The 16,474-nt window shown below is 38.6% G+C and overlaps 2 protein-coding genes across 2 annotated transcripts; both read right to left on the bottom strand.

Annotated features, from left to right (window-relative positions):
- Nucleotides 1–1,331: 1,331 nt before the first annotated feature.
- LOC130739418 (uncharacterized) lies at nucleotides 1,332–5,016 on the bottom strand. Its single transcript, XM_057591692.1, has 6 exons — nucleotides 4,681–5,016; nucleotides 3,826–3,975; nucleotides 3,087–3,345; nucleotides 2,778–2,996; nucleotides 2,531–2,673; nucleotides 1,332–1,958 (listed from the first exon to the last, which is right to left on the bottom strand). The coding sequence occupies exons 1-6, from the start codon at nucleotides 4,963–4,965 to the stop codon at nucleotides 1,659–1,661; spliced, it is 1,356 nt and encodes a 451-aa protein (XP_057447675.1). The 5' UTR covers nucleotides 4,966–5,016; the 3' UTR covers nucleotides 1,332–1,658.
- A 1,136-nt stretch (nucleotides 5,017–6,152) lies between these two features.
- On the bottom strand, nucleotides 6,153–8,441 carry LOC130739417 (uncharacterized). Its single transcript, XM_057591691.1, has 2 exons — nucleotides 8,316–8,441; nucleotides 6,153–7,356 (listed from the first exon to the last, which is right to left on the bottom strand). Exon 2 carries the CDS (start codon nucleotides 7,353–7,355, stop codon nucleotides 6,555–6,557), a length of 801 nt encoding a protein of 266 aa, XP_057447674.1. The 5' UTR covers nucleotide 7,356; nucleotides 8,316–8,441; the 3' UTR covers nucleotides 6,153–6,554.
- Nucleotides 8,442–16,474: the final 8,033 nt, after the last annotated feature.

Below are 16,474 nucleotides of genomic sequence, written 5' to 3'. Positions count from 1 at the left end.
GTAGCTCTTATATGTCAAGAAAACCTATTCTACCATGCTAGACTTTAGAGCTAGTTTGGTTTACCGTTAAAAAAAAATATGAAAATAGAAAAATGGCACATTTCAGATATGTTCTATTTTTACTTCCATGATTTCTAAAAGACTAACAGTAAACCAAATATACAAGGTCTAAATATGTCACAAAGAAGTGGGAAGAAAGAGGTTACTTTATTTTTTTGGACGAGTAGGTTGTGACTCTAGTCCACTTAAATTTATATTAAATGTTCCCTTTTCAACATTTTTCTATTCAAACAAACTTCCTACCAAAAAAGAAGAAGAAGAGTAGAAGACCAACTATATGTTGACAATTTTAACCTACATTTTCTAATTGATAAGCTTCCTAATAGTTTAAAATTTTAAATAGTAAACTTCACTTTTTTTTGGTCATTTCATTAGATAAAACGGGCTAAAAGCCCAAACCCTTGGAGGAAGTACAACAAAGGGAACAAAGGGTAGCCAGCCCAACACACAAAGCAACTCTGCAGCCTAAGAACCAACTCTCCATAAAAGCAAGAGTAAAAGGGTGACAATAATAGAGCGCGAATCTAGGGAATGCATGGAACTACTTTAATTAGCTAAACCGTTCCTACATCAGAGCCTTAGAATTGGATGAATGTTGACATTGATAGTTTATCCATGATTGACTTGGTGGATGAAGTAGCTTCTCTGGGGTATAAAAATGTTGCTGCATGGTATTATAAGTTTGATGTTGACATTGATAGTTTATCAAAAGTTAGAGAATTGATGTTACTCGGTTGTAGTGTAGCTAACTCTCTTTTATGCTTTATGTGCTTCTGATTTCTCTCCTCCTTTGTAATCTTTCAAATTTTGTTTACTCTCAGTATAGGTGAGGACTGAGGAGTGAGGACTTAACTGAATGGTCTTCTTCACGCAACAATTGTTTTTAGCCAATGAGGGGACTCTTGTGTGGTATCATGCGTAAAGATGAAGGAAGGATGGATTTCCCAAAGTTTAAGGGATTTGTCCTTCTCATGTCATTAAGACAAAAGAGACAGATTTGTGATTGAATAAGCAGATCACGGGAGGCTAATGTGGCCAGTGGTTTGGGACTGCAGCATTGTCAGTATCAACTGTAATTTCCTGCAACTTTTTTTTAAAACCACTCGTTATCCGATCACTCTTTGGATGTCAACTATTACGGATTTGAGATTTAGTCACAATTCAAACTCTCCTTTCCTCCATGGGTGTATTGTGCGGGGATCGAACTCGAGAGCTCTTCCATGCAATATTAGCACACCCTCAATCAATTTGTTCAGAAGTCACACATGGACTAGGGGCAACTTGGTAATCACTTGACAATTTAGCAAATCATGGTATTTTTCAAGTATCTCTGCCTCTGCTTAATATGAAATGCAGAAAATGTATAATACTATAACTATGCATATTCCCCCTTGTGTCTGAAGTTCTTTTCATGCAAAACAACTTCTCTGATTTCACGACATATATATGTTAACAACATGTGTATGACCATTCCATTGTGGTCTGTGGAACATTTACACCTTCCTTAAGATCAACCTCCTAATGTAACAAAACTATAGGTACTTTACATTTGCAAACTTGACATGTAGTTGCACGCCAAGTTGTTATGCAACTCTCTCTCATCGCTTCCTTCCTGAAACAGTTCTCTTCACTGCTCCAACTGAAACTAAAAACTGGTCAAGGGATGATAAGGTCCTCATGTCATCCGGGGGGAAATAACTGGCTGCCTTTCCCATGATTGATGAGAACAGAAGGGAAAGAGAAGGCCAAGTTGGATTAGGGTCGACCAAAAACTCATCCAAAAATGCAAAAGCAGCCCGGAAATCAGACCTACTTGCATTTACTGGAGCAGCAAAGTGAGCAGGGATAATTCTCTTGAACCTCCAATCTCGCGAAATGCTATCAACCCATTCTCTCACCTGGATGATAATAACAAAGCAAGATGTGAATGGTTAAGTTTTTTTGTTTGTTTAAACCATAGGTATCCTCCACTAAGACAAATCATGTTCAAGCAGAGTAGGACCACTATGGGAGACAACCCGAGTACTGAACACAGAACATAAACAAGTGCAAATTTCATCCACAGGTATCCTCCACTAATACTTGTTCTCTCTACCAAGTATTTAACACAGTTGCATTCGCAGGGACTCGAACCCGAGACCTCTACTTAAGCTATAACAACTCCACACGAGTTGATTTACGCGCTGTGAATGGTAGAGTTTGCTCTTTTGTTTTCATTTCCAGTTAATATGATTTAATTAATAATTAAAAAAAACATCAACTTATTTTACTCTGTTTTCTGATTTCAAGAATTTGCAAAGAAGTTGTCTTACTTTTGGAACATTCAGATCAGTACACATGAATGGTTAGTTGGAATATATTTACGCACTAACTAGTGACCACATTGTCAATTAACAACTCTATCTGGTAAAAGCAGACTAAAATTTTATTAATAAGAAACAAATGATACAGCACAAAGAAGATTTATTACCTTTTCAGGAACTTTGCTGAAGACCAGCGTCTTCACAATAGGTGAAACAATCAACTTCTGGGACATCTGTGCAAAGCTAGCATTAGGTTCTAAAAGATTGGATGGACCAAGAAACAAGATTTGTAGAACCATTCTTTCCCATCCTGCATAAAATGGCCGTCACGGTTAATTTGGTTTGAACTCAACTGAAAAGTAATCTGCTTAAAGCAAGTTGGAGAGAAAGAAAAGAAAAAAGAAAAGAGCCAACCTTTTTGCCGGTTCCTTTTGTCGTCGATAACTGGGTCATCAGGTACCTCCCTTCCTTTACTTAGAAGTTTTACAGCGAGACCATTTTTTGCAGATGCTAACAGGGATTCTTTGCTTATACACTCAGGTGGCTGTCTTGGGACAAAAATAACAGCATCGGTCACCAATAGTGTTCTTGAAGGCTTGTGGTAGAAAGCTACTTCCACATAGGGACCGATTCCTGAGACATTTCTCACACAAATGAGATTTTACATTTTTGATTCATGAAGATCATGTTTGAAAATACGCAAAAACAACAGATGATCATTACCAACTTCAGGTGAGCTCAGAACCTTTTGTTCTATCTCACCAGCCCAAGGAGTGGACGAATCCTCGTCTTTCAAAGTTTTAGCGCGAAAAATACCAAAGAATTCCAAAGGTAAATTCAATGGCCAACTCCATTGCCTTGGTGCCACCCACACCTGAGCAAGGGGAAACTTTCTAGAAAATGGACCAACAAATATTTTGTGCTCATAAGCAAAAGTAGGTAGGACTATACATTCAACAGGAGCCCCCAGCTCCTTAATAAGCTGCAATAAACAAACAATTTACATGTTAAGAAAGCATCATAAAATCACCGTATCAATACGGAATTACGGATTCATATTCCTATGGTCACAAAAATATCCTTCATAGAAATTTCCTTGCAGCATTACTAGAGTGGAATTATAAATTCTTTCTTTTGAGTTAGAAAATTATGATAAAGCTACCTGGTATTTTCAAAACCCTCTCGCTTATATCCAATTAAGGTATTTTGTTAAGTCACATTACTTTGTTATTCCAAGCTGTTAGACACGCTCAGTTAGTGGGAGTTGATTAATTAGTGGGAGGGTTAGTTAGTGAGGCATGTTGTAAATAGAGAGTTTAGGGTGATCATTGTTATCTTTTTGGATCATTTAGGGTTTGGAACTTAGGGAGAGTGGCTGAGTCTCTCCAATTACTCAGCAACCTTGTTCGTTTATATCCAGTTTCTATCACAAACTAAGAAAAAATTGTATTTAAAGCAGAACCTGAATACACTCGTCAGTTGGAGCTATAGGTGCATGAACCCATAAACCACCAGATTTGAGTTTGATAACTGTCATCCTAGTGTTCGTTGAAACGCTGCTGAAGCCTAATGCTTGCTCTTGTTCGAATAGCCATATACAGCCCTTCACAGCCTACATACAACATGATTCAAAACAAAAGGAGATATAAGAGCCTCAGAATCAGAAAGTGAAAAATTCTACATAAAATCTATAGTGAATTGTTCCCAGCATTATAATAGGATTTCCATATACTATGAAATACCTACATGCCATTACACATTATAAGCAGTATGCAAAAGCAAAACAAAACAAAAATTTACTTCAACAAGGCACTCATAATCCAGTTAAAGTAGAGGCCACAATGATCTGCATATCAAGTATCACAAACACAATAATGAAAGGCAAAAAAATCAGAAATTTCTTCATTCAATAAAAAAAAATGCATTGCGTTCTATCTAACATTAAGGACTTCCAAGAGAATTCAGAAAAAATGAACAGGTTGGAGGAAAAGGAACACATAAATATCACATAAGCACCATGTTATGGTTATGTAAAAGCAATTCAATGAATACAAACCCCAACTAAATCAATTAAGTGGATGTTTGGTTTCACATTTTGTAAATAATTCAAGCCACTTTTACTCCTGAGCTAAGACTTAGTACATGTTTGGAAATTCTTCCAAATTGATAATCATTCCTGTACTGATAGAAACATGCTATTATAACTTGTAACCAGAAGTAATTATAGAGAATTTAACCTGTGGAACAAACATGTTATCACTGATTAAAATAAGCAACAGAAACATATATAAAATAAAGCAAGAGCAATGTAAAAAACCTCAGTTCTAATAGTGCGCCTGTTGAGGAAAGGACCTAGAGGGAAAGGAAACCCAGTGAAGTTGAAGTAGAATCTGCCACTGGCATTGCTGCTGGTTGGAGAAGCGGTGCTGCTGGCTGAAGCCACAACCAAATCAGTGAAGTGTCTTCTTTGTTGTCTTGGTTTCAGCTGCAAGGAGAGACCCTTCAAAGACCCACCAACAAAATTTGAACTTGGGTCGCTCAAATAGATGGTGTTCTGCAAAAGTGTGGACTTAGGAGAAGAAACAGCAATGGCTGCCACCATGTTTTGAGAACTCAGTTTGTCACCGAAAACCAAATGCTCTGGTTTTGTGGTGGGTGCATGGATGCAATGTCCAAAACAGAAACATTCTTGGCTGTGCTTTGGACACGTGGACTCTGGTTCTTGGATTGTCCAACATGGATAATATGAGCCTCAGATTAGTAGTGGAAGCAGTGTACTGTAGTGGTAAAACTAATGTGTTCTTACATGTTAATGATCAAATTAATCAATGAATTTATAAGTGAGTTTGATTTTAGTTTTTCTCAAGAAAATGTACATTTAATGGCCGCTATTAAACGTCTTTTTTCCTTAGAAAGATTAAAATCAAACTCACTTACAAACTGATGTACTAATTTGATAATTAACCTTCTTGTTACTGTTCTAGAACAGTGTATATATTTTATCAGATACTAGATAAAGTGGGAAAATTCATTGTCACTTTGGTCAAGTTTTTGGGATTTCTATCAACATTCACTTTTCTTTTTAACTCTCACGCCTCTTTCATTCAAGAAATTATTTTTCAAAAACAAATTTTGGTGGTGGTGAGTGAAAAATAGGTGCCAAACGTAACGTCTCAAGTTCACATGTGTTTCAAATTCTTCAACTCGACACAAGCAAGCTCATGTCCAAGCTAGCTCAATGTGTCAATGTTTTTATTTCGTTAGGCCTGATTCATCCCTTATTTAACATAAATAGTTAAATACTCTTTTAGACCGAGCAATGGTTTAAAAGGAGGAAAGGAAAAAAAAAACTATTGCATCAGGTATCTTGAAAGGGTAAAAAGCATTTAATTATTTCTTCATCTAATATATAGGAAGATTTATAGGAGGCAATAACATTGCTCAATTACACGGAAACTAAATTTCATTCGACTTTTAAATAAACATAAGAGAGGTGTCAAAATGCGTCAATGGTATCTTTCAAGCCTCTATTCTCTTTTCTTGGCTAAGCAGAAAGATACTGCGACATCTATGCTTTTTCATTGGCACTAGTTAGTAAGTGAACCTTTGAAAATCTTTCAACAATTGATTCTAAAATAAAAATCAATTCTCAGGAGTTTATATAAATAGCTTCTGAATGTCAGAGAATATACAAATGTGCATGAGACATGCATTTCTCAAACAGAGCGTCTGATTTCCTATACAGCCATGCGTAAAACATACATTTCTTAGAAAAAGCAGCAGAACATATAGCAGAAGAACAGAAACTAATTTCAAATTAATCAGATAGTACTTCCATCATAGCTAGAAAAATAACTCAATTACTATATGCTATACATTTTACAAACATCAAAGTATAAGCTAAATCAATAGGAGCAGCATCCATGTGTCCATATTAAGCAACATACATTGATCAAACAAATATTTGCCACCAAGAAAAGGTAAGAGCACTATCATTACCCAATTCCACAGCCCTGGTTGACCATCAACGCTATTAATGTAAAAATTGACATCACACCATCCAACTAGCCAAGATTCTTGTATACGGTCATTATGTGAGGCTCTATTGGGGAAGAGAAATGACACATCTTGCAAAGGACTAGGATATGAGAAGATAACTTGAAAAGTTGGAGCCTAAACTAGTTCACCATGTCAGGTGATGATTTCCCTGACAAGCCAATCCAAACTAGGATATGAGAAGTACAAGATGAGAAATGATGGGAGAGCAAACAGAATTGTAATGAGTATATACAGAGCCAAAATGACTGCACTGGCTGGTATTGCATACAAAATAATCAAAAGAAATATGATGACCAATGGAAACTTAGCTGTTAACTGGACAAAGAAAATCAGTGACTTTCGCAGAGAAATATGCAATCTTTGCATACTGAGGTAGTTGCCAGTATGACCATGATACTGAATGGAATTATGTGTCTCTGGCTGGCGAACTTGCCCCCTCCGAAGGCTACCATTGTATACCTGGCTTCCTGTGGTTGAGTTGTCTTTGATTGGCCAGTTTTGTTGATTATCCCCACAGAAAGTTGAATGTGATTTTACTCTATCGCCATTCATGCTCTCAACCATCCAAAGAAGGAAGTAGTTCTTGCGAGGGAACTTAAGATTTCCCCGATAAACTAAACGAAAGGATAAAAGGTTGCACCATGGGCAGGAGATAAAAAGCGGAAGTTGAACTGGCAACGTCGGAAACTTCACAACAGCCCATTGCAATCCGAGGATACAATTTTTACAAAGGGTATGGCCACACCATAAAACATAGGGTACATTTTCCACAATATTGAAAGATTCCCAGCATACCGGGCATTCCAGTCCTTCCTCTCTGCCCACAACAGAAGTCTCGTCATCAGAACATTCCGAACCAGAATGAGTTAGCTTTGAAGAATCATTTTTCAGTTCCACATTTCCAGCAATGCAGTTTGATGCAAAGTTCCACATTCTGAATCACAATATGTAAATAACCAATCAGACAGCATCATCCAGATAACAACGTGATCCTTAATGAGTAATGACCAATAGGAAAGAATCACATAGAACTAAAACTAAAAACACGTATAATAACATCTTCACGCAATCCATATTAGAATACATATCATGCATGATTTAATATGTTTTTTATGTTTATAAGACTATCTTTTTCAGTATCTGTTAAAGAAATGAAGTTGGCAAACAAAATATCATAGATAGCATAGCATTAGAAAGTTCTGCTTTGCAAAATTATTTTTACTATCTAGTCCTAGGAAAAATCTCCTGACCACTGTTTTGTCAGAAAAAAAAAATGTTAGAAATCAAGAATACAAAAGCAGGCATGGGTGGATGCTGTCATAAGTTAAAAATAGAGGTATGGTCACAGAGCATGCCCAAAAACAGTTCAACAATTAGAAATCAAACAAACCATGTTTGATAACTTCCACACCTACATGAACTGACTATATTAGCACAACATAACTAAAGAGCTTAATTAGCATCACAAGTCACCACTTACACTTAGTGATAAACACTACAAGCAATGGGATTTGGAGGATCCATGTACATGAATTGGGAAGAAAGATATAAACTTTCTAATACATTCAATTCAAGGATCTAAATCCATGAGAAATAAGAACAGGAAGCAGAATTTTGAGAAAAAAAAAACACAGATTTCAGAATTCAGATTTTCCCTTTTCCAGAGATCATATCAAAGTAGAACCCACAAATTCAAATGGGTATTTCAAAGTTAGCTTCTTTCAAACAAACTAAAAACACCCATCAACGTCAAAATCGAACTAATCAATTAACATGAAAAGCAATTGCAAATTGCAAATTGTAATCCCAAATTATTACAAAAAAAAACCCTAAACAAAATGAAACATCGAAGAAAATGGAGAAAAATCAAGTTGGATTTGAAGAAGAAAGTACCGATTTCGCGGAAAAATGGAGAATTGGAGAAGCTGGAACGAGAAGAGTGGAGTGGTAAAAGGAGAAAGATTGTGCTACCATTCAATAAGATTGAATTCAATTCCTAGGTTAAACGTTGTCGTATTGGTCTCCCTGATGGCCCACACTCGGGTCGCATTTTGTTTAAGAATGTTTAATAAGATAAAAAAAAAAATATTAGTTTGAGTTTAACGTGGATCGGAAAAATATGATTTAGGCGGATAAACGTTTTAGGTCCAGTTTGGAAGAGCTTATTTGAGCTTATCTGACAGCATAAGCTTTTATGTCAGTGTTTGGGAGAGCTTATGCAAACATCTTATGGCCTGCCATAAGCTATTTTCAGCTTATTTTCATAAGCTACTCAGGATAGCTTATGAAAAACAGTTTATGCTTATATACAGCTTATTTTTAATTTATTTCAATAAAATTTTAAAAATAGCTTACGAATAAGCGCTTATGTCATAAGCGCTTATGACCATAAGCGCTTAATTAAGTTGTTTTTCCAAACGGGGCCTTAATCAGTGACGGATCCAGGATTTTTAGGTCGTGGGGGCAAATAATACAAATAATATATTTCTTGGTCCCTCACTTATATACTTGAATCTAAAATGGTTCCTAATAATTTTTTTTCTTCCCCAACAAATATAACTTTTTTTTATTTAAAATAGTGCACCGGGTGTCATAATGTTTATTTTACATTTTTATTTATTAATAATCGGTCTATATAAGCGCAAACGTGGAATTTTTACATCAAATTTAGTCCTTCTCTTCATAATCATCTTAAAATCCAGAAATTCATCACAAAACCCACAAATTCCCCTTCAACCTTTTCCTTCTCCTTTTCCCACTCTCAACCAACAAAACTCCACACCCAGCACCACCAAATCCCGCCGCACCCAACAAAAAAAAAAGGGAGTGTTAAAAATTAAGGAGTTTTGAGTAGGAGAGGAAATTCTTTTTCTATAATAGAAAGAATAGTAAAGTTGGATAAATGTGTTATAATCTATTATCTTTTGGATATTTGACTTGTTGAAAAAGTATAAAGAAGTGAGAGAAAACTTTGTTAAGGACGTGAGGTCAAATGCAAGAAGTACAAAGAAGTCAAATAAAAAAGTTGAAGAAATTTAACTTTTAGTGGCATTGGAAGTAAAATAGTGTAGCTATGGTGGCATTTAGTTTTTGGTGGGGGCAATTGAATATTTTATATTAAAAATAGAGGGGTATTGGGAAGAATTTTGCTCAAGGACGTGGGGTCAAAAGCCCCACCCACTTAACACGTGGGTCCGTCACTGGTTTTAATGTGGATTCATCGGAAAAACATGATTTAGACGTGTAAACGCTTTAATGTGGATTCTTTATGTTGATCTAAACAAATACTAAAAACAGTAAAAATTTAAAATTTTGTTTGTCACATTTACATGTAGGCTTTAGGGTCGGTTTGGTTACATTTCTTAAAAACTGCTTTCAGTTAAAAACTGAAAAAAAAAAAAATCAAAACCTTTTTTTCAAAAATTATTTTAAAAAATGATTCTCATTTTCAATTTTAAAAGCCAAGTTAGTCATTTTTAAAAACAAACTACTTTTTCAATTTTAGGTTTTCAATTTTAATAAGTTGTTAACTATTGTATATTTGATATAGTTGCTAAAATTGTAAGACATTTTATATCAATATTACCTCTTGCTCGGTGTCGTATAGCGCGTATAGTTGTATAGGATGGCGACTATGGTAGAGCATGTAAATAGTAGTTGAAGAGTAGTGTGTTAGGTGATTGTGGTATGGGAGGAGTGAGTCTTGATTGACCTCTCCCATCTGTGCTCCTACCTAGAAGTGAGTCTTAATTGACCTCCCCAACATGTCATGAGCACCTTGTTCGATAGTCTGAAGGTGTTTTCTCATCATTCTACCAGTTTTGCCTATGGTAGTCTGAAGGTAGATGTTTTCTCATCATTCTACCATTTTCGAAGCAAGGTCCCAATAAGTTGGTCTAGTGGAATATGACAAAGTCTCATAACTAACAAGTTGCAAGTTCAAACTCTCACTAATTTCTTTGGAGTGAAGTTAATGTAAATATTTTATAAATAAATTTTTTTTCTAACTTAGACCAGGACACCATCCACTCACACCTAATATTATGTTAAAACAACCAAGTCATTTTAAGCAAGTGAGTTGGCCTAATGATCAAAGGGTTTAAAAAGTTTATCATAAACTCATAATCGCTTAATACACCGACGGTGAAACAAGAAATTAATCTCGCGCCGACCGAGTGTGAGATACCTTAGCCAACACTAAAGAGAAGTTGTTTTGAACTTTCAAGAAATCGTATTAAATTGAGCTCTAATCCCTTCCTCCGAATCCAATTGAAACTGAGAGAGAGTTTGGTTTCCCCACACAAGAAGCCATGTTCAACACCCAATCCTCCTTCTCTTTCACCCTCACTTAACAACAAGATCCATTTTCCTAATTCATTTTCCGTTTGTTTCTCGAGAAAATTCAAACTCCACAACCATGAAAACTCATCTCATCTCCATCTTCATCGTCAATCCAATCTGGAGAGAGAGAGAGATGGCGAGAGAAGGGAAGAGCGAGATGGAGAGAGAAGGTGAACGAGAAAGTCAACCGACAGACCGGCTGGTGCGTTAAAGGGCACTTTGATGGACGGAGGCCTGCAATGTCTGGAAGGCGGATTAGTTCCCAGCCAAATGGAGGGGAAATCACACACTATTTCTTTACCAATTTTCCAGAACAAAATTTGTGGGGGGTCTTTCAAAGGTATGATCGGGTCTGGGATGTTTTCATTGCACCAAAGCGAGATAGGAAAGGAAAACTCTTTAGCTTTGTTCGGTTTATTGGCGTGAAGAATCCACTGCAGCTAGAACGTGAACTTGACACTATCCTAATTGGGAACATGAAAATGCATGTTAACTTCCCCCGCTTTGCGAAGCACAACGACGGGGTTGGAACCTTTCGTTCCCATAGTCAAGTCGCTGGGAAATTCCAAAGGAGGGATGAACACAAGTTGCAGAATGTGACTAAACCGGTACCACAGAAGTAGGGCTTGCGTAAATCTTACGCAGATATTGTGAGATCAGGGCGTGGACCTTGTGAGGGAGTGAAGTACTCAACAATGGCGATGGATACTGACAAAGGAATATTGCGATGGGGTATGATGTATGATCATAACCAATACTTTGATCATTCTGGGCCATTAATTGAGGAGTGGAAAGGTCCGGTGGTTCAGGACCATGGCGACTAGCTATCTCAGAGTCTTGTGGGAGTGATTAAAAATCTGGATTTAATCCCTTCCCTGCAGAACTCGGCCATGCTCGATGGGTTCAATCTCATCCAAGTTCGCTATCTGGGTGATGATCTGGTGCTACTAACGGGTCCAGAAGGTTTTGACCTAGAGGAAGCTTTAAAGGGGGCGGAGGACGGCCCTTATGCAGTGTTTGATGTTTTATACCGTTGGTCACCTACGGTTGCACCAGAATATAGGGTCACGTGGGTTAAGTGCACAGGTCTTCCGATTCATATGTGGAATCCTGAATGCTTCTCTGAGGTTGTTAAACCAGTTGGTGATATCATTACTATTGATGAATCTACATCCTCTTTGGCCAATTTGGAATATGGGCGAATATTGATTAGAACAAACTGCCCCCATAGGATCTCTCATTTTAGAAAAGTGCAGGTTCAAGGCGTGGTTTATCATCTAAGGGTGATGGAGGAGATGGGGGTACATATACCTGTGCGAAATTCAAATTCCAACAGCGACCGGGATAGCCTAGATGATGTTGATAATGGGGATATTCATGATTGGATGTCACATGAGGAGGGTGGTTTCGAGCAATATCCAACTTCAGACGGTGGTGATGAGCATTCTGCGACGCCAGACGGAGGGTCCTTGCCGGAGACCCAAATGCTGGTGGCCGGAGAATCATCAATGCCCACTACCAAAGCTTTGAATGCTCATGTGGAGGAGTGTAACGACTGTCATGGGGAGTGTAACGATGATAGCGGAATGGTAAATGATCTTAATAACATGACTTTTCCCCAGATGCATGATTGGGTGCCACCCTTTAATGATGAGGAGATTTTGGGGGATGAGTCAACGAAGGAGTATATTCAGGTGGAGGGTTCAAATTCTGTTATTGCTGACTCCCAAGTGGCCCCACCACTCCAAGAAAATTCTAATTATTCTCTAGTGGGGCCCAGTAATCAGTTGAGTACTGTTCAAATTAATGAAGGGATTGAGATTGAACCCATTAAAACTAATTTGGGCCTGGAGGGAAGGGAACCTATTACGCAGATGCTCCTTAATGAGGAATGTAGAGACTTGGGCTCGGAAGGTGGGCCAATTTTGTACCCAATCCAAAACGCTGGCTGAAATGCTTTTGCTGCTTGTAACAACGAAGAGATTGTTCACAGGATGGATGAGCTACAACAACGTGATGGTTCAGGAGTTGGGGGCTCGCCCCATGGATGGGTTCACTGGTAACAATTAATGAAGCTATTGACTTACAATATTCGAGGGTTGGGAGATGGTGCGAAACGACGAGCAATCAGGGACGTAATTTGCAAAAATCAAATTGATTTGGTCTGCATACAGGAGACTAAATCCCAGAATTTAGACAGAAGAATTTGTACTCAATTGTGGGGTGATTCGGAGTTCGATTGGAAGGCTATCCCAGCGATAAATAAGGGAGGTGGACTATTGTGTATATGGAACTTAAATACCTTTGTTCTCCATGAAAGTTTGGAGGGTCCGAGATTTTTGGGTCTTGTGGGTTCCTGGAATAATTCGCAGCAACACTGTGTTATTGTGAACGTCTATTCATCTGGTTCTTTGGAAGATAAATTGGTTTCTTTGAACGCCTTGAGACTGTGGAAAGGAGATTGTCAAACACTGCCTTGGTGCATTGTTGACGATTTTAACGTTGTTGTTCGTTGCGAGGAGGAACGGCGGGGTGTAGGTGGGGTTTCAAACTTTCAACGCCGTGAGATGGTAGAGTTTAATTCCTTTATTTACGACCTGAATTTGGCATACATTCCTTTGGCTGGGAAATTTTTTACTTGGTTTAGGCCAAATAACCAAGCTCAAAGCAGGCTTGATCGTTTCCTGATCTTTAAGGAATGGAATGAATTATGGCCGAACTGCTCACAGCTTGTTCTTGACCATGATGTCTCCGACCATTGCCCTATAGTTATGCGACATCAGTGTGACAATTGGGGGCCCAAACCGTTTAGAGTTTTGAACTGCTGGTTGGAGGATCCTCGTCTTTCTGCTGTGGTTTCACAATTTTGGGAGAATTTTCAAGCTCGTGGCTGGGGGGCAGTAACCTTGAAGGAGAAACTGAAAGGCTTGAGATTAAAGTTAAAGGACTAGAATTCTACTGTGTTTGAGAATCTGAATGCCAGAAGGGATGAACTAGTCCAACAGATAAATTCCTTAGATTCTAAACAAGTGGCAGCGGGATTGTTAGAGGATGAAAGAAAAGAATACTCTGATCTTAACAATGGATTTTGGCAGGTCCTACATCTAAAAGAGTCAATTCTATGCCAGAAAGCCAGGTCCAAGTGGGTGGCTGAAGGTGATCAGAATTCTAATTTTTTTCATGCGTCGATTAACTGGAGGCGATATTCAAACTCGATTGTTGGGCTGATTGTGGATGACGTTTGGGATGAGAAACCAGAAAATATCAAAGTGGAAGCCCAGCGATTTTTTGAACAAAAATTTAAAGCCTCTCACTGGTCTCGGCCAAGGCTGGATGGAGTTCAATTCCTCACTCTCTCTGAGTCTGACAACTCGTCCTTAATAGCACAATTTTCTGAAGATGAAATCAAGGATGCAGTTTGGAGCTGTGGTGGTGATAAAAGCCCAGGCCTTGATGGGTTTAATTTTAAGTTTATTCAGAAGTTCTGGAGTGTTATCAAGTTGGATTTTATTCGTATGGTGGAGGAGTTCTGGCGTCGTGGGGTGTGGCCTAAGGGCTGTAACGCATCATTCATAACTCTAATCCCCAAGCTAAATTCTCCACAATCTCTTAATGAATTTAGACCTATATTTTTGATGGGCTGTATATATAAGGTCATGTCAAAGCTGTTAGCGACACGGTTGAAGTCAGTTATTGGAAAGCTTATTGATCAGCGTCAGTTTGCGTTTATTGGGGGTCGGTATATGCTGGATAGCATGGTTGTGGTCAATGAAATTGTGCATGAGGCTAAAATCAGGAAGCGTCCGACAATCATCTTTAAAGTAGACTATGAGAAGGCGTATGACTCGGTGGATTGGGGGTTCTTACTGTATATGATGCACCGGTTGAATTTCCATCCTCGTTGGGTTCTATGGATCAAAAGTTGTTTGGAATCGGCCACTCTTTCTGTATTGGTCAATGGCAGCCCAACTAGTGAATTCCAAATGGAAAAGGGGTTGCGACAAGGAGCCTATAGCACCCTTTCTTTTCTTGATTGTGGTTGAGGGTCTCAACAGGTTATTCATGAATTCTATTCAGTTGGGACTGTTCAACGGTTATAAGGTCGGTGATGGTAATACGTGTGAGATTTCCCTTCTACAGTTTGCTGATGACACCATTTTTCTGGGGGAAGCGTCAATGCAGAATGTGCTTGTGATTAAGGCTATCCTCCGCTGTTTTGAGCTTGTTTCGGGCCTCAAGGTGAATTTTTTAAAGAGTAAACTTGCAGTCGTGGCTCTTAATAATTCTACTGTACTCTGATTCGCCTCAATTTTAAACTGTCGGACTATGACGATCCCCTTTGTATATTTGGGCATCCTGGTTGGGGTAGGCCTGATCGTCTTGAAACTTGGGAACCAGTTATTAAAAAGTTCAAGAGCAGGTTGTCGGTTTGTAGGAAGAAAACTGTATCCTTTGGTGGGCGTTTGTGCCTTATAAATAGTGTACTTTCGGCCTTGCCTCTGCTCTTCTTGTCGTTTTTTAAACTGCCTGGTTGTGTGGAAAAAATATGTACAGGACTCATGAGGAGTTTTTTGTGGGGTGGTGGTGGTGAGGACCGAAAAATTGCTTGGGTCAAATGGTCGACAGTTTGCTTACCAAATGATGCTGGGGGGTTAGGTGTGAAGGATTTAGCTTTGTTTAATAAAGCATTACTTGGCAAATGGATGTGGCGGTGGCGTAAGGAACCCTCCTCGTTGTGGTGTAGAGTCATTCAAGCTAAATATTATGATAATTCTTGTGCTAAAACCTCAGCTTGGTGGCGTGATATCCATAGTGCGTGTCTTGTGGATGGCTGGAACTGGTTTGAGGATGGATCGCATAAAACGGTTCGGGGGGTAACGCAACTCAGTTCTGGCTTGAGGATTGGCTAGGCGGTGGCTGTCTTAAGGAAAAAATTTATCCCCTGTACAATCTTTCAAAGTTGAGATGCTCAAGGGTCTGTGATTGTGGGTATTGGGACCAAGGAACTTGGCGTTGGAAATTACAATGGAGAAGGCCATTAGTGGGGCGTGAAATAGCTTGGCAGCAAACTCTTCTTCGTGATGTTGAAGGTGTTCAGCTGTGTGAGGATGCTTTGGATTGTTGGTCGTGGGATGCAGCCCCTGATGGTGTGAACTCAGTTAATTCCGCCTATTTATTTTTGCAGGGACCCGAAGTACTAGTAACTGATTCTGTCATATCTGATATTTGGAGGTCTTTTGCTCCTTCCAATATTAAGGCGTTTACATTTATTGCTCTTGGATCAGATTGCTAGCCGGGAAAACTTATTGAAACGTCATGTTCTCCCTTCTGTAGATGCTGCAACCTGTATTCTGTGTCAATGTCGTGTGGAAACTAGTTTCCATTTGCTGTTTTCTTGTTCTTTTGCAATGCAGGTTTGGCAACGATGCTTCTCTTGGCTATGTTTATCTCCTTCTTCTCCTAGTTCAGTTCGCGAGCACTTATCTGAATTTCAACTTGGTCGGAGTAGTTCACAGAAAAAGGCTGCCCGGGCAATTTGGATGGCGACAGTTTGGTCCATAGGCTAGTAAGGAATGCGATGATTTTCAGAGAGGGGAATGCAGATGTGGAGCAAGTTTTGGAGTTGATCAAGAGGCGTTCTTGGCAGTGGATTAAAGCCTATTCTAATGATTTTCCATACTCTTTTGCTGCTTGGATCCTTTCACCTCTTA

This window comes from Lotus japonicus, chromosome 2 (assembly GCF_012489685.1).
Source record: "Lotus japonicus ecotype B-129 chromosome 2, LjGifu_v1.2".
NCBI classification, from domain to species: Eukaryota; Viridiplantae; Streptophyta; class Magnoliopsida; order Fabales; family Fabaceae; genus Lotus; species Lotus japonicus.
This window is presented reverse-complemented; position numbering and strand designations above follow the sequence as displayed.